Here is a 22,976-nt window from a genome sequence, read left to right on the forward strand (position 1 = left end):
TAACATATTTGATTAATCTCCTACGCTTTGTTGTCTAAACTTTAATTAACGTCACACATCGTGTACGTTATTAGTCTAACACTCGAAAGTATATACCAACATTTGTGAAATATACTCGTTAGCCACATTAAAGTCACGCAATGTATCGCCAAAACTTTAGATAACGTTACTTTGTCGACATTCAATTAATTATGCATTTATCTTTAAAACATATACATGATAAAATCATCCCTAATACATTAACATGACCACGTGGAACCTGAAGTGATTTCACACTTACCAACTGTCCCTCTGTATGACTCGGATTACTTGCATGCCTTTGTGTAAGCTACTGCGGTTATGTTTCACATACAGCAACACTTATGTGAAGCACTGCAAAAGAACTTAATGCAATTCGAGCCACATGACATTTATATGCAAACTTAGATTATAAGCAGTCGTGCTATCGTTTATGTAAGAGTTTTTTGTTTATTTTATCGACATAGGTTCATATGATTGATAACGTTCTTGGCTGTTATTTAACTGCTTTATTAATTTATACGTTTCTGTGATTCATATCGATCTAGACTTTTATTGAATTGCTGTATTATAGGTCTATAAGACTGCTATCGTTCAAGTCTGGCACTGAACACAGGTAGTTAGCGTGTGGCTATGATATTTGTTAGTGTAAACATCATTTTGAATGATAAATAAATTAAGCAAATTATAACGAAACATCAACTTTTCTGAAAAACAAAATTCACAATCAAATTAATATATAAGAAGGTATTCAACTCTGAAAATGTACATATTGCAAGAATTTACAAATGCTGGGTCAAATTTATCCAAATAACACAATAAACAACTCGCGTTCAGAAAGGAAATTCATTTCTGCGTTGAAAAAGACCGAGTTCGTGAAAATCGCTGCACAAGTGATGACGTTATGGTTTTTCAAAGCGATGCATTCGGTTTTCGTGTGAGTTTGAGTTGAATACCTTGTTATATATTTATTTGATAGTGATTTTGTTTTCAGAAAAGTAGATTTATCGTCAATTTGCACGTTGCTACTATACAAAACTTACTGAATACAAAGACATGTACGTGTTTCTCTTTACGTCGATTAGAACAGCTTTGGAATAAACTTGTGTTACAACGAATGAAGTGGTCAAGGCTGCTGATGTACGAGTACGCATATATGATATAAGGTAAATACTCTGAGATTCGATCCTTTGGGGTCATTAGGTTTTTTTAATTTACAAATATTTGTTTCTTTCTATTGTTTGTTTTGTTTTATTTTCGCCCGTGAACGCACTGTTTTTGTAGACAATAACTGTGTATCGATGAAGTTTAATTTATATAGTATCTACCTAAGCTAAGAAAATTAACATAAACAATATGCTTAATTTCATTTGTTATTCTATTTTTAATTTATATAATGGTGTATGAGATTTGTTATATCAGTAAAGTATTTATTTTGAACACATTTTTCTTTCCATATTAAAAATAGCAAATGCAACATATACGGAGCACAATTAGTTCTGAATATATTACTATAAACGCTGAGTACAATGCTTGACAGCAAATCGTTATCATTGGGTTAGTTGTCAACAATATATTTAATTAATCAAACAACAATCCTATGTTTACGAAACTACCGTGCAGGTATTATAGATATATCAACGAGTTGAATGTCCGTCTGATAAAATCGTATCTTATAAGGACCTATCATTAGAATAACGCTCGCACAATAAGCAATTACATCAGCAATCCTGTTCTTATGATATCAATTCCGCTTGATAGAAGGTCAGAAGTTTACAGAACAGCGTGAACAATACAAAATGCCTAGTGGCTATGAGTTAACATGTGCGTCGTGCTTGTTGAGCCGTATCATATGTCCTTTGTCAAAGAGGTCTGCTATCGGCGTAGTGCAGTGACACAAAATAACGGGGTATTACATGCACGCACGACGGATGGCCAAATTCAATGATAACCGCGCACATCATGCCTCTGACGGAAGCATTATTTACTATGAACACCGTTAGTTACAGTATACATTAATGTAATCGGAATATGAGCACACACGTGATTTAATAATAGAACTGTGGCATGTTAGCGTCGTCTATTGGAAGTAAGCTTGAACGATAGAGGACTTGTCAAATATGGTGTGTATTGACCTTAACACATGGCCCAAAAACAAAATCATATAATATATATTTGCCAAATATTTTTGTAAGGTGTATAATGTTTAAAAATAACGCGCCCATGTTTACAAACTTAACTCATTTTATTGTTATAATGATATATAACCATATTCTTGACCAACACACGTAACTCTAATGCAGGCGTTCTTTTAGGTGCAGTCTGATAAATACGAAACTGTTTTGTTAGCCATATATTTTGCGCATTGTCACAGTTTTTTGACGATAGTGTACTGATATTACTGTTAATTTTCGTAGTAACACAATCTAATGCTCGAAACTTGAGACTGAAGAGGAAGTGCCAGTCATAAGGGATAGTTTTTTTACGTTAAATACATACCCTTCTTGATCACAATTGAATGGTGTCCATAAAAAATCAATATAATTCTCACACTATGATCTGAGCAAATATTCGTTTTAAGGAATGACTATCGTCTATTTTCTTGTGAAATAATTACACGCCTTAAAGCCACACAGCTTAGTTGGCATAGTAAATTTTAGTATGAATAAGAAAAATATTTTATATATGCCAAAAAGAATACATCTGGTGCTTACCAGGTATAAATCCGTCTTTTTTGCGCTTAAAACTTAAAAATAATTGCGTTTGTCGAAATGCACGTATACGTCTAGAAATCGGTTTTTCAAAGCGTTACCGTTAGAAGAAAAAAAATATTTCTAACAAGGCTATATATTTAATTCTATCTATGCCAATTAGAATATATCTGGTGGTAACGAGGTAGAAATCCGTCTTGTTTGCGCTTTAAAACTTAAACATAATCGCGTTTGTCGAAATGAATGGACGTATACATCTAGAAATCCTACTTTCGGTTTAAAAGCGGTACCGTTTGAAAAATAATAAATTACTTGCCTACTAGGTTATAGATTAAATGACAATTTTTCACATTTTCAAATTGCATCTATATGCATTGATTAACATGTATTTCGTTTAAAAGTCAGAGGCAATGTGTGTGGCTTTAACCCAATGTGCTTGTATTGCTTATTTTGTCATGGTTTTGCTCGAATAATGTTTTGTTGAATAATGATTAATAATAATTTTAAATAATATATTTCAATATTTATTTCAACTTTTAATCACAAAATCGTGCAGGTAAGTACCTAAATAAAACACAACTGCCAATGACTTTTCATTTTAAAATATAGTTTGTTCAAACTACATGAATGAGAATGCCATTAAAACTACAATAAATACTTCGCCTAAATAGTACGTGTGTGATTGTAACGATGTGTTATGCAAAATTTTTGAAAAAGTTTCTATCAGGATTCCACGATTGTTTCTACTCAGCCTACTGTGATATTCCGTACTCTCTTATAAAACATGTTCAGACTTTGAATGCGCCACACAATGACAAATAATCATGTGCCTCTTACTTATCACTTTACGCACACTTTGAACGTATGATATAAAATAATATGGTAAGGTGTATTGAATTATATAACATTGAGATGCACGTCGCCCGACATTTTTGCAAAATTGTAAACGTTTGCCGGTCGTACAATGCTGTTTTGACTGTAAATATATGGTCTTTACCTTTAAATGTTTGTATATGTGAAGAAATCTTATTTAAATATTCAGCTTTGAACCAACATCGAAATGCCATTGAGAATATAATTGTTACACTATTTATAATGTTGGAATCCGACCATGTATGTTACAACATATAGAACCTAGCGATAACGGTTTATTATAATGGCACTATATCAATAAATTGTATACCTTAGCCTTACGTCAATCATATATTATGAGCTTAACGAGTTAGACCTTACACGAATAACATAACGTTATGAGCTATGTCCTAATTTATTGGCGTTAATTGACGCAATACTTAATAGGACAATTGTCTTATGTATTTTCTGTTATAATTATCCTTGAGAGGTTTGCGACAGAAGCGATTTGAAACAAAATATTTCGTTGACAGGATATCATCAATGACAATTTAGGTTTCCACTAAATATATACACCAAGGGGATTTTAAATCAACTAATAACTACTTCCTTGCGAAATGCATGACGATACATCAATTGTATTTTGATTAACTCTAATTAAGGTAAGGTCTATGCAATGTTGTTACAATAAGGGAAGAATTAAAGATAATTGCTGTGTTTATCTCGTCATTCATATAATTCATTTTCATAAAAAACACATTCTAAATTAGTGTCATTCACAACACTGAACGTATGAACAGATCCGGTCTTGGAGAAGCGTTTCACGATTCCTTCAATTATACAAATTATACTAATCAAACTTGTTCTTATTTCCATATAGCCTTCTCCTTTTATATTGCCGATAAAGTGACGACCTTCATTCAAAAACACTTACAACCAATACTATCGATTTGAGGACAATTTCAAAGATATGCGTTCAATCACCGTAAAGTGTTTATTGAAAGAATGATTGATAACGTCCGATATCTGCCATGCAGGTGGTAATAAGACGCGACATTAAGCTAGCAACACACTGTTGTTTGATTCATTGGTCATTGGAAAGCAACAAAGCTCTGAATAAAAAATATTGCATTTTAAACGGAATAGCGCAATGCATCAAACGTTATGAAAGAAGTGTTGCATCAGAAGAATATACTTCCGATACACTAACTCTTGCATCAAAACAAAAGATTGACGATATACAAACAAGTATTACAATACGAACAGGCGCATAGGCCTACAAGCTCTTTACTATTGGTAAAAGAGTTCGCAGCTAACATTAATTCATTGTGCATCTTGTGTGCACATCATAATTTAATATTTCTTGGTTACAAAAAGTATAAATGATAACGTTATCGTTCAGACCGGTCAGAGGCCGACAGTTAAGACCAATCCCTTGGCGGCTGTGTAATACAATAAGTTTATTTAATTTAATAACGTGCCTGCGGATGTTAACAAATATTTATATTCTGATACTATTTCTGCAATTTCATCGTAGTTCTATGATGAATAATTTACAACAACAATATTTATTAGCTTTTAAGCATTGCAATATGTGTTTAGCCTTAATAATTAAAAACAAATATGTTTACTTAGTTTCATCAAGATCTGGTTATAAAGTGGTTTCCAAATTGTTATGTACCCAGATGTGTAGGTATTTCGTCGCACGGGACCCAGAATCTGAATAGGGCTTAGTATTGGTATACTCCACATACTACTGAAGTTACGTAGTATAAAAAAGTCATAAATAATTTGTTTACAGTAATGACAAGGGTCGGTTAGCATTTGATCTGGTAACCTTAGTTATTGGACACAAGGGACAAGGGCTCAAACTTGTCTTCGACATTGTCAAGATTGAAAATTATTACACTATATCAATGCTTATTTATTTACGTATGTAGTTTATGAATATTATTGGGATGAACACAAACATAATCAAGTTTAATGACCTCTTACAGATTGGCAATGAACAAATGTACGAAATATATCCCTTTATGTTTGTAAAGTTTTTTAATTGATAAATAATTAACAGTATCAATAGTTACTCTAATTATACTTTTATTCATTTATCTACTTAATATAACATGCAAAATACGATAAAGTGTGTACACATTTGTTGTAGTAAGATTTTGATCATGGTTCTGTAAATAAGTATGTACATCATTGATCATCTGTGTATATATTGTGTTGTAATGTGTGCACTCATGTGTTTTAAGCCTAATGTATAAAAAAACTCTATCTATCAACATAAATAGACAAGATTAAGCTGATTACGCACAACAAAAGACAACGGACGCCGGACAACCTAATGATCCAAAGTATTCACCTTAGAGGTCGCAGTGGTATACTTGATATGGTGTCCGTCAAGTGATCGGGAGTTCAAAAGTTCGATCATCACTGTTGGGGGTTCTGTAGATCTCTCCCATATACAGCATGTACTGATTCTAGTCCCGTGAAACGGATTTGAGAGCGTTTCAAATAAGCCTGAGCTTTCCTATGCAATGGAACTAAAATAAATAGGTTTAAACTAATAGTTCAACTTCAGCACTTTGTGCTCAGGTGAGTAACACGTGTTTCCTGACAGCTGAATGTAGTCAGGTCAGCTACAAATGTGTCTAATCATCTTAATCATTTTTAACCAAATGAATGAAACTTTTGTTATCAAACGTTTCGAACAGTTTTTTAAACTCGTCTACCATGCTTTTTTTATATTAAACTATGCATTGATTATTACACCAGATTGATAACCGATTAATGGAAAGTGAGACAGTCGTATAGCCATAACCAAATCAACAGACCGGAAATTCTGTCATTTTCAACCGAGTAACTGGATGCCATTCGATTCGCATAAAAAGGATACGGACTCACAAGGTAACTAGTCCACATCTGATCAAACGGTTGTAAATGGCCAAGTTTATCGATCAGTTGTGTATATTTCATTAATCCCATGAAAAGTGTCATATTAGCGTTACCTTTTCCTAGAGCATTTAATTGGATCGATCAAGAAATGGTTAAGGGTTCCAGTAAATGGTTGGTATTTTATATCATTAAACATACGTCGTTGATAGCCATATATGAGTTTATAATTGCGGAAATAAAATGGTGACACTCACATCTTCTATACTAGCTTCAAAAGATATATTTTAATTATTTCTTGAAAACCATGACGCTAAAACAGATAACGACAGTACAACGTGCATTGTGCGATCGTGTAGTAGATAATGCCATTATAAAATCCATTCGTATGTCCCCGTGGCGAAATGGATAGGGCGTCCGCCTAGCGACCGGAAGGTCATTTGTTTGATGCCCACTGTTTCAACGTTCTTTAGATCTCTCCAATAGATACCAGTCCAGGAAACGGACTCGAAAGCGTTTCAAATAAGCCTAAGGCTTTCTATGCAATCGAGCTAAAATAAATAGGTTAAAAAAATCAATTTTACTTTTCAAGCGCGGTATCTTAAATACGTGTGTGTTCACCCAACTATTTGTTAGGCGGACAACTTCTATACTTTTACGACTTTAAAAAGCAAATTAATATTTTATTTTTGTAAACGCATGCAACACAATTATTGTATAGGGCCTTTTACATTTATCATGTATGCTTTCTCTTTGTATTAATAGCAATTCGTTAATTGCTTTAAATATGAGACCTCGAAGTGATAATAAGTAGCAAAACGTATCAAAACAGTATATTCACGAGTTATAATTGTAATATATCATCAGAATAGACAAAAAAAGAATACAGAAGATGGAACAGAAACATAAAGAATTATTTTCAACCACTGCCTTAACATCAAAATCATTTAGGGAATTTAGTCAATACATTGGTAGTAGTTTTATATATGTGTAAATTTGTATTTGGTATTGTTGTTGCATTTAGGTAATTTTACTTCGACAATAATATGTGCTTAATAACTCGATACAAGAAACAAATAATGAGTCCTTTGTGTCATCACTGAACTATTTGTCGATTGGTAAATACTTCTGTTTAATGCTGCTGTCTTGTATATGTCGACTGACAAGTATTAGGTATTGTTGTTGCATTTAGGTGTATTACTTCGACACCAATATGTGTATAATAACTAAATACATGACACAAATAATGAGTTATTTGTGCCATCACTGCTAACGACAAAAAATATTCAACTCATTCGTCAAACCTGACAACACTTCAAATCCTCTTATCTTCTAAATGGTTTGTGATTGCGTTGCTATGGACCTTACATGCCTACTACATTATGTTGATATTATACTGATGCTAAAAGGTAACGGAAACATCATTTGTTATTCTTGTTTATTTTTGTTTCCGTGTTTAAATAGTGTTAACGTTAAAAGACACATACATGCTAATGATATATTTACTAGATTGTTTGCGTTTAAGCATAATAATATGATGCTAAAATAACATATGCCAGGAAAAACAAAACATAAGTAACATTACAAAACTGAAGATAACGTCATTTTCAGGAGTTTATTACCCATGATACCACAAAGTAATGTGATAACTTCCTTTGTCGGAGTGTATCAACCAATATGACCGCAAAGTAGGATGATTCTGCCGATTGTCCTTTTGCCTCCGTTCGAGTAATAAAAAGTGTTTTATTTGCAGGCCAGTAGCGATCTCGTATTTTGCACATTTTCTAAAGTGTAACCAATTGTTTCAAATAAAGGACCCAGTTTGTAATTGCAAAAGGCACTATGATATGATGAGATCGAGGTATGATTTATTCATCCTGGTACCGCAATAACAACACGAACAATTATTTTGCCGTCAAATTTATTTTAAACGGAAGCGATGGGTGCATTATTCAGAAACATGTTTATCAGCAAACAATAATATGGAAGTTAAATTTATGCTGATCATATCTTCAATGGTGACGTGTTTCAGTATTAACATTTTGTGAACAGTTTGTGTTTTTAGAACATTGTTAAATACCTTTTGTATGCTTAGAGTTTTGTGCTTTGTCTGTAAAAATACCGCGAACACTTATAAATGTAGCGCTATTCGATCTGAACAATAAAGCTAACACATAGAGAAAGTTTTCATTGATATTTATTTTGCTGCTTGAATCTTTACAAGAATACTTTCCAAAGTCAAGTACTATTATAGTCAACAAGATACTAGCGAAACCGATAACGGGCTTTGCACGTCATAATTATAAATTATGAAACTACATCCCTGCTTGTATAGTGTGTACTGCTTTATTAATGCAAAATGTGACAGTTTCTATACCCATTTAACACTAGACGCTAGTATGTTATATAAGGAAAAGCCCAGCCTATTAAGGAAAGAGTTTGATTTATACATGACATTGTGGCCTTGACACATGGGGGAAGATGGCTGGGTACATTAATACGTAACTTGTAATAAGGCCGGTCACACTATGAAATAGTTAAGTTTGTAAATAAATGACCATCTCAATTGTTACGTAGGTTTAGGCTATTGCGTCACATACAAATTTAAAAGACTGGGTTTGTAAAGTATCGTTTCTTTAACCTCTCCACAAATTTTGAGTCGAAATATTTTGCACATTAATACTTAAATAGTAAATTAAGTACTTGATTCACAGTACACGTTTTCTTCTTCTTCCTACAGAACGTCAATGAGATGTTATTAACTGCCACGCTTAATCGCATAATTTGAAAATAATACACGCTGCGAACAATAAATAAAGAGATACATTATTGCCAATTAGTTACGGCTTATAATAAGTGACCACACGTTTATGTGGAATGATTTATTCTGGGTTAAGAGTGGGTTCATTCTAATCATCAAACCGGTTTAAGCCCTCTTATCCCAAATGTGTTTTTATTGATCGTTGTTTGTTCCAATGCGATGACTGCCACAGTTGAACATGTATATATCATACGTATATTTAGTGCAATCTATGTGTTGCTAATTTTGAAATTTCTCCGGTAAATGATAATCAATCGGCACTTTTTTATGTTCGAATTATCTTTAATAGGTATTTACTTACCATTCATTGCGGTTATCACGTTTAAATAATTTAATTAGTCTTTGTTAATATTAATGTTATTAACTGATAATGGCACGAACTCCTACCCGTGTAACGTTAACAGAGTTTCATTCTTACTATATTTACACAATACAAAACAAACCGCAGATTATGGTTCGTGTCAGTTTAAAACTTATCTTCCATTAATTTCAGCACCTACGGCCTTTCATTATGTCAAACATCATGATAAAGCGCAGACACTCATGTAACTCAATTTGATCAATCGCGTCCATTGATTGGTAAATAGTGCTACCTTAACAACTAATCAAGCAGTGTATCTCTTTGTTACCACACCAGATTCACTATTAACGCTTTCCTGAATGAACATGGGACAAGAAGGTGCGACGTTTATTGAAGCATATTCATTGAATATGCGGGTCTAATAACCAAGCCCAGATCGTAGCATGAGTTATTATAAATATCGTAGTGATGACATGGTGTTCATGTATCTCAAGTCTAATTAAGCCACTTCAACTGGGAGTCTGTTTCCTGTTATAAATGCTTGACACGTTCGCAAAGTTCAACAATAGATTTTGTTATCTATCGTAGAGTTTGATTTGCATTTCAAATCTAAATACTTTAAAGTAACGTTTAGTCATTGATTGTAGGCATTCCAAACATGATATCTGTCAACTGTCGGTCAATTGAAGGTGTAATAACGATAATCACAGACTGCTGCGTGATTCAATGATCTTTGGATCACAAGAACAACAACATGTTAAAGCTCCCGATAGGCATAATGTCATAGCAACGCCTGTTAAATCGTCTGCGACTTGTATCACAAGAAAAAGATGTACATCTGATAGATCTGGAGTTATATCCTCAAGGACGTTGTTAAAGACGAGATATTCGTGCGAATAAAATGTAAATTAACAAGCATTCACGTGGAACAATGCAATAATACATTAAGGAGTATCATTTAATTCATAACCTTAATGAGAAACGTTATGCATAAGTCAGATAGCATGGCACATATTCGTAGTTAGGTTCTTATCTGCTTGCACATGTTAAATTAAACAATTATAGCAATTATTTGAAAAAGCAGTTTCTTGAGTATTTGTATATACTAAAAGAAAAGAAGTTAAAGCTTGTTTTAGTCGTTTTTAGCTCGATTGTAATAGAAGTACTTACTATTATTTAAACGCCCTCGAGTACGTTTCCTGGGCATGTAACCAGTACTTGGTGTCTTAGGGGGAGATGTATAGAACGCTCCCACAGTTGGGATCGAACCCTTGACATCCCGTTAACTCAAATTACCCATTAAAAATATAATTATTAACAAATAATCGTCTCACGGTGTCTCATGCTTATCTATAGGCAGATATAGGTTCTTAAAACTTACATTTAGGAAAGGTATTATCGAGCAATACAGACGAAGAAGTTTGCTATAATACTGCTTAAACATTTAAGTAGCATGATATAAAAGTATTATGTTCTCAAGAATGATTAATAGTAAGCATGTGATATTGATCATTATTTTGTGTATTTGATTTTATGGACACCGTTAAAGCAGTGCATAACACAATGTATATAAAACTAAAATGAACGCGTTAATAAATGTACGTGTTCATGCCTAAATGTTTAAATGTTTACGACATCATTGTTTTTTCATCTTTGTTTAAAGTTTAAATGATCGATATATAATTAAGATACTTTAAACAACGTACACTATTTTAACAATCTCGATAAATCGGAAAGCAACCATTGGCATCATCTGATTTTTACTAAGATATGGTTTTGGCGGGGACCTATACAAACAAATGGATGCGCATCTTCAATGACCCGAAAAAACAAGCTAACGCGTTGTCGCGCAAAAAGGGAACGAGACTGGTGACCCAACGAGACTCGGCGCAATAAGGCAAAATATCACAAGCGCCATTTTGACAAACCGAGACCGTGACAGAGCAACTAAGTGCAGATTACGATTTTATTAACTTTGACATTTAATTTAGCAGAATTATACCCTTTGTAGGACGAGTGATATCAACTTTATCGTTGTTTCTACTAAAGGTTTTCATTTAGAACCTTACACATGTGTTCGGGGCATTATGTGAGGCCATTTTCATTGTCATTTTTTTAATTTTCATATACTTTACAACTACGACATATATTCAACTTCAAATATTTCTTTGTTGTCATTATATGAGGTGACTGAGAGAAAACGGACATTAAAGTATCAAAGCGGAATAATTATCAAGCGCGCTGTCTTGCGACAGCTCTGCTTTTGGATATAAAAATAAGTTTATAAATATATTATATTGCTTACACGGTAAGATTCTATGTAATTATTTGTAAATTCATGAATAATATGACTTCGCCTGAACACAATCATGTTATACCGTTACCCTTTATTTTGTTTGAACAGTGTTTATACATTGTATATTCAAAGGTCTTGATTTCTTGTGACCGCCAATGATATAATGTATTTGTACCCCTAGCTTATATAAACCTTAACATTAGTATGCATTTGATATGCGGTATCGAAGTCAATAAATGACAATATATGTTTTAACTAAGTTCATGCTCTACTTCAAAATATCTTGACATAACGTATTTGAGTAAACCAATTATATACTTGTAGGCGATATGTTTCTAAAAGATCTTATTTTAATGTCATGTTATTTCACAAGACAAGTCATTTCAATTGAATTTTAACGACTTGTTCGCAAATATATTTATAGTCCTTTATGTTTTGAGCTCACCAGATGACGATGTCCTGTGTGAGTGCTTTTGCGATCAGTCAATACCTGTCGCCCGTTGTTGTGTGTCGTGTTTCGTGCGGTTTGCGTCGTCAAATTTTAACTCGTTATACCACTCTAGGGGCTTCATTTTTTCTTCATGAAAGTTGGTCAGAAACTTTCTCTACGTCAAATCTGGGACATACTATCGAAGCCTTATTTAGGATTTTTTCATGGAACTTGTTCAGAATGTCAATCTTCACAAAATCTAAAAAGTGCCCTTCTCAGGGTCACTTGTGTAAAAAAAGGTCATCGGGTCAAATTAAAAAATATCTTACTTCAACTGTAGAAACCTCACGTATGACTCATTCTTCATACTACTTATTCAGAATATTTGTCTTTATAATATCTAGGCACATTTCAAATCTGGTTAACTTGGCATTTTACAAGGACACCTTGTTTCCACTCTAGAATCCACATTTATGGCTCGCTCGCGATAACACGGGGTAACTTGGTCACAGTGGTTAACAATATGTTGGCCGTTATTGAATCCGAATCAAGTGTGGGGGAAAATAGGTCAGCGAATAAAATCATAGATAAAGTTTGTTTCCACTCAAGAAGCCCAATTAAAGATTCAATCTTGTTTACATTGATTATTTTGACAATGTCGAGATCATACTCGAATCTGCGTCTAGTGAATCTTAAACTAGGACACGGTTTCCAGATCGAATCTATGGAAAGAAAGAGTAACAACTCTAAAAGCAACATGAACGCTAATCAGGATGAAAGTTGGTCAGAACGTTTTTGAACATTCCATATTTGACTCTGATTTTTGTTTTTTACCCAAAAATGTTTTCGTATCCAAATTTTGTTGGCATATTTTTTCGTACCCAAACTTTCGTACCCACATTATTTTCCGAACCTAAAATTTTCGTACCCAATTTTTTTTCGTACCAAATATTTTTACGTACCCACATTTTTTGTACCCATATGTGAAAAATGTGTTAACGCAAATTTTGGGTACTAAAAAAATGTGGGTAAAAATTTTGATTTCGAAAAAAACATGTGGGTACGCACATTTTGGGTTCGAAAAAAAATTTGGGTACGATTTTTTCATTAGGAAAGATGGGGTACCTGAAAGTATAAACTAGGACGAAATTAATCTGTTTAAATACCATCAATACAAATGCGTGCATTTTGTGCAGCGTGTGTTTTTTTCAAAGAAATATGACCGAATACTATGTATGCATTATTGTGTACAGTACTGGAATTCGTCCGACGCGTTAAAGAAAGGATAACACGGCGAGAATTGCCATGAGCAACACATCATCAGTATCATAAAGAGACTAACAAGAGTTTTTAAAAACACTAAATTTAGTATAAACGTCACGCTTATCTTAATTCCATCGGTAATTCATTGTTTATAACAATTTAGTTGACAACTTTAATCCAAAGTTTATAACAACCCAGTGGGCATCCAACGTTGATGCAACGTTGTATTTAGGTTGCATTCGAACGTTGCAGTTTGGTTGTACCAATGGTCTATATGAAAGTTTTCTCGACGTTTTTTCCCAACGTTGCTGCGACGTTTTTCCCAACGTTGCTGCAACGTTGTATTTAGGTCGCATTAAAACGCAGTATTTTTAAATTCTATTTTTTATATAATATAAAATTTAAAAAAATATGTAGTTCCAACCGCTTTTTCGATTAGTATCGGCAGTTATGGACATTTTAGAGTTTGTTTCTTAGAAAAATACATTATTTGATGTCTATAGACGAGTTAACAAAACGATCCCTGAGTGGGAACTGAACCCACCAACTCTCGATCGCTAGACGGACACCTCATCCACTACACCACGGCGACAATTGAAAGTTTCAGATAAAAATGTTGACTATTTATTTTTTGTTGCAACTTTGAAACTAGATTCTACCATTTTAATGCATAACACAACTTAAACAAAATATTTTATCCGGCAATGTTGAGTTAAAATTTATCTTTAGCATCTTTAAGTGTAAGCAACTGATCTGTAAAATTAAAAAAAAAATGAATTTCTCAAATTTACAAGAAATCATATTTTCATTGATGCTTCGATTCCTACTCAGGGAGCGTTTTATTATCTCCTCTTTAGACACCAAGTACTGGTTATTTCTAGGAAACGGACTCGACAGTGTGCATATCTGTCGATAATACTCGAAACTGCGGTTGGCAGTAAATATTTTTTAAATTTTATATTAATAAAAAAATAAAAATTAAAAATACTGCGTTTTAATGCGACCTAAATACAACGTTGCAGCAACGTTGGGAAAAAACGTCGCAGCAACGTTTGGAAAAAAACGTCGGGAAAACTTTCATATAGACCATTGGTACAACCAAACTCTAACGTTCGAATGCAACCTAAATACAACGTTTCAGTTTTGGCAGTAGACTATTTTACTGAATCTCTTCTTTTGCTCAAGCGTCTGCTGCACTAGAAATGCAAGAAATTGTGTACACCCCTCAAAAAACAAATACTCACCCAGCATTACACGAACTCAACCTCACTTCGTAAGACGTGGACAAGTTTGAACTCAAGAATTTTCTTGACAAGAAGTTATATGTTTTTATTTTGAAAATATTTAAACAAAAGGCACACGCTTCCGGAAGAGATTTCTTTTAAGAGGTCGTCCATTTTGGAAACGTTATTGCACACGTCACTGCGTTAAGTGTGCTCAAATTGAGAGATGGTTCAGAGCTGGCTGTACCTGATTAATAAAGGAATGAGACATTTGTTGTCAGTAAGGAAATGCTCATAACGGAGCTCGAATATATCGACATAAGTATTGGACACATTGGCGGAATATCACGGCATGTGTGAGTCGTTGGATCGTTGTGTGATCGGTGTTGTTTTAATTGCGTTTATAGGTATTTTAAGTATTTTAATTGCAATACCGATTAACTTAGTAAACACGTATGCATTAACATCGTCACATTCGACCGCATGGTTTAACTTAAATGCGTTCTGCATCCAAAGGGGCATTTTCACAATTTGTCATTTCGGTGTATGTCTGCCACAGATTCCATATTTAAACACAAATATATAATAATATTAGTGCCTAATATGAAGAAATTTCATTAGTAGATCCTAGGTGGGAACAGTTGTGGGCGACCAAAACTTTTTCGAAGTAGTTGTTATATTATTTTAGCGTTATTGGTTAATACACCCAATGGGCGATTCTTATGATGAATATTCTTTAACGTCTTATACACTTTTTTTCCAACCCCATCGCATTTCGTTCAATGCTGCGTCCCTTGAAGTGACAAGATGTCTGACATGCTCGGCATGAGCGTATATTCCGAATTAAGCGTAAATATAAGTCCAAACGCATTTAAATGCGTACGTATATATGACAAGACAACCCGAGCTGCGCTCTAGGGAAAAAAGGCGTTATGTTTGTGCGTAAAGTATCGTCCCAGATTTGCATGCACATTCCGCATGGGCTAATTTGGAACAGCGCTTACCTATTTAATGGAAATTTTAGAAAGTATCTTTTAAACGAAAATAAAGTTTAGGAGGAAAGTGTCGTCCCTGATTAGACTTGGCCGACTACATATGCTAATCTGGGACTATACTTTATGCACATGCATTGCATCAGTTGTTCTAAGAGCGCTGCTCATTTTAATGTACTATGTGGAAAGCTTGTATATTAGGCTCCGTCAACAACTTACATTTACTGAATACCGCACTGACTAAAGTCGCCATGACATAATAGATGTGGTGTTAGGGTAGCGACCGGGAGGTCACTGTGTCGATCGCAACTGTGTGAGCGGTCTTAAGTTTCCTTCAAAGACAAGTTTTACCGAAGATACATGATACTTTGATATTGTTCTGATATGTGCTACTGTTTAGTTGACCATTTTTCCTTTGAATAAGACTAGTATGTTAATCCGTATATTTTATTTATCATTTATTTCAACATTGCGATGTCAATGGTACTCTTCAGATGTCTCAACAAATCATAAAAAGCTTTTTGCCTTGTTACTTGTATTTCTAAATGAATCTCTTTCTATATAATATTGATATTCAGTAGTGGAACTGCTTTGTATAGGAGACAACGCGGGTGTTAATTGTTTGACATAGCATACGATAATGTAGATAGTTATTTTATGCTGGTGTTATGTATTGTCTCCCAATGTGATAATAAGTTTCCTGACCTAGTTTATCTTTACAAGTATTGTTTGGACAATATATATATATATATATATATATATATATATATATATATATATATATATATATATATATATATATATATATATATTGATATGTTTTATCCACTATTTTAAATATAAAAGTTGACATAGAAAGATATACATAACATACAGTTTCACTGCTGATGGAACGAGAAATACCGTTTGTTTTCAACTCACCTTAGCACGAAAGAATAAGCTCTTGTGGTCTTCATTTGTCTGCGGCTTTCGTCGTCGTGCGTCGTGTTAGGTCAACTTTAAGCTCGTTTTCACAGCTGGTGGCCACGAAAAATCAGAGGAGGTAATCACGTGATAGTCAAGATGGCGACGTCCATGCCGAGACAGTTATTTTTCATCGTTTTATACCTTTTATTACTTGTATATTTTTGTAATTCCGCTCACGTTCCAGCCATAGCAGCAAGAAATGTTTCGCTTTGCAAAATAAATAATATAACATAATACCAGTTTGTACAGTGTTTACTTAATTACTCAAATTGAAATGTATTTTATCCATAAATGAACCTCTTTAACTTTAACGGTTGTAAGTTACGGTTACATATAAATCGGTATAGATGGTTCCTATCTAAAATGGTGTATATCAATCGTACCTTTCTATTTTATTTTTAAGTATTAACCGTTATATTTGGCTTGTTCCTTTGACAGTTTTATGTTATGTGTAAGTATTACCCGGTATATTTGGTTCTTACCTTTAACGGTTGCATGTTGCGGTTAAGTATTTACCGGTAAATTTGGTTCGTACCTTTTACGTTTTTATTGCACGGTAGATTATAAGCATGTACAATTGTATATATTGTTTTCTTGGTTGATTGTTCTTACATTAACGGTTGTATGAAATGTGAAGAGTATACCAATATATATTGTTTGTACTATTAAAGGTTGTATGTTAAGGTGAAGTCTATACCAGTATATATGAAATGTACCTTTATCGGTTGTTTGTCACCGTATAATTATTTTGCTTAGTACAATTAACGGTTGTATGTTCAGGCGAAGTATTTATCAATATATATTAGTATAACCATTAAAGTTTTCATGGTAGGGTGAAGTCGATACCAGTATATATGATTTATACCTTAATCGGTGTGTTTATCACCATGAAATAAGTATGGTTCGTACATTTTACTATTGTTGTTGGTGTGTGTGCGTGGTTCGTTTTGAGGTCATTTTAGTTTGTTATTGTTTTTGTAAAAAAGTGTGTGAATAATGTGTCAGCATACGACAAAAAATATCAATGCGCGAAGCTTCCACTTGCATATACACTTGGGGACTTTTCTAACGCATCACTTTTCAAACTTGAATATTTCAGTTATGAGTAAATATTATTGATTTAAAATTTTACATACGATCATTTGACTACATTCTATGCCAGCTCACGATAAAATCATTCATCCGTGAAGATTGGACGCTTTAGCACATGGGGTAGGTGTGGTTCCATATGTTTTCACGTGGGAATGTTGAAACGCGATTTGATTCTAGTTTTAATTCAATTTAATTATTTTAGGTGGGTTATTACACAAGGAAAACATAAAATTAATTTACAAAACAATATTGCTCGTATGAATATTCAGGAGCGCATTCGCGCACTTGACATTTTACAGGCTACCTTTCACACTTGCTAAAGCGTCTGATCGTCACTGATGAATGATTGTATCGTTATAGCTTGCACACATTGAAGTCAAATGGTCACATGTGCAAATTTAAATAAAATATTTACTCATTACAGAGATATGTAAGTTTTAAAAGTGTTGCGTTAGAAAAGTCACCAAGTGTAGTAAAAGGCGATATACATGTTATTCCAATTTAATTTCAATTTCATAATTCTAGGTAAGTTTTTACACACAAAAAAAAACATAACATTAATTAAAGAAAAACAATATGGCTCGTATGAATATTCAGGAGCAAAACTGCTCAATCGGTATGTCCCAAGCCGGTCAGTTATAAGACGTGTATGTTTATGCGTTTAACTTTTCACATTATTATTATTAAACGTTGTACGAGTAAGCGAATTTGACTTTTGAAATGACGTTTTGTTATGTGTTAAGTTTTATATTTTGTTGTTTTTCAATTTCAATTAATTTTTCAGGAATTATCAGATATATGTTGAATTATTCTTGGTCCATATTTGAACACAAGCCGTTCAAAAATAAGGGAGCTATATTGACATGATTAAGTGATGCGTTAGAAAAGTCTCCAAGTGTATGTGTATTCCACGTTTTAAAGCAAAGTATTAATCTGATGTGAAATTGACGTCCAAGTATACAGTGCACTACTGTATGTATTTGTATGTATGTGTGCATGTTAATTTTTGTTTTGCTTTTTCTTTTTTCTTTAATATTTTTAAACTTACTTGTATATTTTGCAATTAGGTCTTTTAATGAACTAAAACTTAGAATATTCTCTTAAGCAATTATATATTCCAGTGCGTGCACATAGTTGTCTTTTCCATTTCAATATGTCATGGCTTTATGAACGCGTATACGGTACACCGGGGTAGAGTCGCGTTCACAATCCATTATTCAAAACGGCACAACGAATCAAGCGTTTGTATTGGTTAATTAGCGAGTGAATTATGAAATAATCAATCAGCAAAACAATACATTACACATATCAATAATTGTCTACGTTTCCTGTGAAATTCTTCTTTTAAATTCTAAAAATATTTAAAAACGGTGGAAAATCTTAAAATAACATAAAAGTGTGTTACTTGTGGGAGGATTACGGATTTTTCCTGATCGTGAATTTTTTTTTAAATATATTTAAATATGTTTTAATTTAAATTTAAATATATATGTCTCTGATCACTCGTTGATGAAAAACGATAATCTACCAATACAAACATGCTCTCTTGTGGTCAATTGTTAAATATCACTGATTTAAAATTTGAAATTGACTATTAAACAACGGCGAGATTTTTTGATAATTTTCACTGTTTAAATCTATGTTATTTTAATTCCATCATGTTGCTTCCTTCGACTTGGAATGTTAATCTATTGCAGATTCAATATAGTAAACATAAGTGTATTGCGAATCGGATGGCTTGAATTCCGGATGGCTCGAGGCTTTGTAGTCTGTCCCGGCGAGTTCGAGCAATCGTGTTTCGACTGTATATATAAATTGATACAATAAAAGTATACGTATTATTCTTTATTAAGAATTTCGCTATATGTGTACAGTAGTTAAACGTTAAAATACTACATAGAACTAAAATGTGCGATCTCTCTTTTCAAATAGCTATTTTAGTTTGAATCTTTTAGTCTTTCAAATATTTTTGTGTATTGGTATCAGCATATGCATTCCCATTTCAAACAAATCGAATCTTAAGTGTGTATTAAAGTAAAATATGTACACGTGGTACCTTATTTATAAACAGTTTTAATATAACATGGCTACATGGTTATTCTAGTTATTAAACACATGCTTGTCCTTGCTGATTTACAGGCCTTTCCTAATTGTGAAAAACTTCCACAAGGCAGCCCTCGCACACTGAATCCAATGTTGGTAGCCATTTTTGACAGTCCTTCTGTCTCAATATGATGGTTGTACATCTTTTCCGGAAAAATCAATCCTTTTCGATGGCATTCTGCTTTTACCATGAGAACGCATGGATCCGCCAACACCGTCTAGTGGGACAACTTTTCCTTCCGCTTTAAGGTCAGGTAAAAATAACCGGGAAGTTTTTCTATAACCTTCAACAATGAGCATATCTTCGGGTAATGTGCTCTGGTATTTGGTAGACGTCGTGTTTCGGTCATACACTTTTTTGAAGCGCCCGTCCTTATATAAACATGAAGGCACAACAACGTCAGCACGTGCATAAAGCAACTGATGTATCAGATCTGAAGGAAAGTATTTCACATCACTATCAATCCACAATACTTGATCAAAGTGTCCCTTCTTCATTCCCAAAGACAAAATGTCGTTTCTGGCACGTGCCATATGCGCGCGCCTCTTCAACTGGTTCTTTTGTGAATGCTTGACGGTCCAGTCTCCATGAATGCCACCGGAATAGTTGAAGTGGAATGCGCCCGCGTCATCTGGGTCCAATTGTAGTGGCTGGTATCCAATTGTAGTGGCTGGGATCCAAATGTAGTGGCTGGGATCCAATTGTAGTGGCTGGGATCCAAATGTAGTGGCTGTATAATCTGCATCACCTCTGACAAACACTATTAGCGATAATAATTCCTATTTTACCTAAACGAAGTCAACGCAATCGATACTGCTTAACTCAGGGACCTATACAAACAAAATGATGCGCAACTTCACTGATCCGAAGAACAAGCTAACGCGCTGTCGCGCAAAACGGAACGAGACTGGCGACCCAACGAGACTGGCGACCCAACAAGTCATACAATGGTGATCACAGCTATGCAAAGAATACTGATACTGATTCAACACCGAAATTTGATTCATTTCATTGCCTGAGACGTACCTTGACCATCCCAGCACTAAGATGATGTTACTGAATTCAAGTCTACTTAATATAGCAGTGGCGACAACAACCTTCACAAACATTTTGTTTGCATAGGTTCCTAGTTCTGGGTACGTATAGAAATGTCCCTATATAGTTGACGTAGATATAATACCATCCTTCAACGAATAATTGACCGTTTAAATCAAAATTGACAGAGCGACAATAAACAATCTTCTTGTCAGGAGTATAAATGTTACAAAACCTTGCTCACTACAGAACGGTTTGTAAATTTTCAAAATATACAAAACATAATTTCCTTTTTCAATTATTTTATATACAAACTAGGTGTACAATCCATTAGCTCTTTTAATGGCGGATGATTCATTTTTGTAGTAGTAAAAATAGTATTATTATTGACTCTGAGTAAAAATTCCTGTCGTTATAACGAGTGAATCGCGCTTATTGACCATTTATATTTGTATACAAAAATATTAATACATTGAACATATGTTACTTATAAAAAGCTTTCATGATTGAACATGGTTAGTACTTCAATAAAAACACATTATGTCAACACGGTGTGGATTTACTTGATGGTATTTCATAGCTTATAAATGATAACGTATGTGAGACTATACTGTTCATGTATCGCACGCTGCAAAAACGCTTCTTGAACAGAGATAACCCATAAAAAATAGGTTTCACAGGTCATTACACTTTCCCTATCAAGTTTCTTGATTCTGTGTCCTCTGTGGAATGAATATACGATCGACGGAGGGCTATATTATTTAGCTGATTATCGACGTCAATAGGTGTAATCAATCACACCGATGAACTTGAACTTCATCTAGTTTGTGGACTCATATAAATGAGACGCGCTCTGAGAAAATGGGGTAGAACGCATGTGCGTAAAGTGTCGTCCCAGATGAGTCTGTGCAGTCCGCAAAGGCTAATCAGGGCCGACACTTTCCGCCTTCACTGGATTTTGCTAAGAGGAGACTTTCATTTAACGAAACAATTATAAAAGCTGAAAGTGTCGTCCCAGTCAGCAAGAAAATGATTAGCGCTTATTTCGTTTTAATATTAGCTCTTTATATCGACTTTACTTACATTCGAAGCAAAAGGATATCATTGTATGTTATCAGTGGTAGCTTCCTAACTTACGTCTCAAGGTCATAAAGGCGTCATAATTCTTCAGTTAATGCAAGTGGGGTTTTGTTAACATTACATAAGACCGCACTTACAAAGCATTCAAGTTTGAAAGCTCTTTTACGAAATCCTCAGACTTACGTTTAAATAAAACATAGAACCAAAGATAATAAACACTAATAACCGTTAAACATTACATTATATGTACAAAACACATTTTCACATTTGAAATAAAACGGTTATGTATTAGCTGAAAGACAAACACGCATTTTATGTTCGCATCAATATCGTCGAAGATTCTTGGCCCGTGAAAGCATCTTATAGAGCTACTTTTATATTAATAAATGGTCATACCACATATTAGTAACGTGTGTCTTTCGGTTTGGTATTTTTTTATTCAACCTGGCTAATATATGGCCCCATCAGTGCAAACAGGGTGCATCTGACATCATCATCTAATGTCAGATGGTACCTTTCCGCACACATAAGGCGATATTATGCAAATAAACATTCACAATTGTATCTTGAAAAATGAATCATTTAAATTAAATATCTGAATACGAATATGGTCAACAAAACCAAAAAAAAAAGGATAGAGCCAACCTGGCCGATATACACAGCAATGGCGAACATTGAGCCTGGCCGATAAAATAGCAATGGTGAACATTGAGCCTGGTCGATATACACAGCAATGGCGAACATTGAGCCTGGCCGATATATACAGCAATGGCGAACATTGAGCCTGGCCGATATACACAGCAATGGCGAAGATTTAGCCTGGCGGCCGATATACACAGCAATAGCGAGCATTGAGCCTGGCCGATATACACAACAATGGAGAACATTTAGATTTTT

At 33.9% G+C, this 22,976-nt stretch overlaps 1 protein-coding gene across 1 annotated transcript; it reads right to left on the bottom strand.

The window, feature by feature from the left end:
• Window positions 1-19,947: 19,947 nt before the first annotated feature.
• Window positions 19,948-22,931, bottom strand: LOC127840451 (uncharacterized). Its single transcript, XM_052368868.1, is given in 3 exon segments — window positions 19,948-20,163; window positions 20,165-20,674; window positions 22,725-22,931. Coding segments are annotated over 3 exon segments (933 nt in total).
• Window positions 22,932-22,976: the final 45 nt, after the last annotated feature.

Source organism: Dreissena polymorpha, chromosome 8 (genome assembly GCF_020536995.1).
Source record: "Dreissena polymorpha isolate Duluth1 chromosome 8, UMN_Dpol_1.0, whole genome shotgun sequence".
Lineage (NCBI taxonomy): Eukaryota > Metazoa > Mollusca > Bivalvia > Myida > Dreissenidae > Dreissena > Dreissena polymorpha.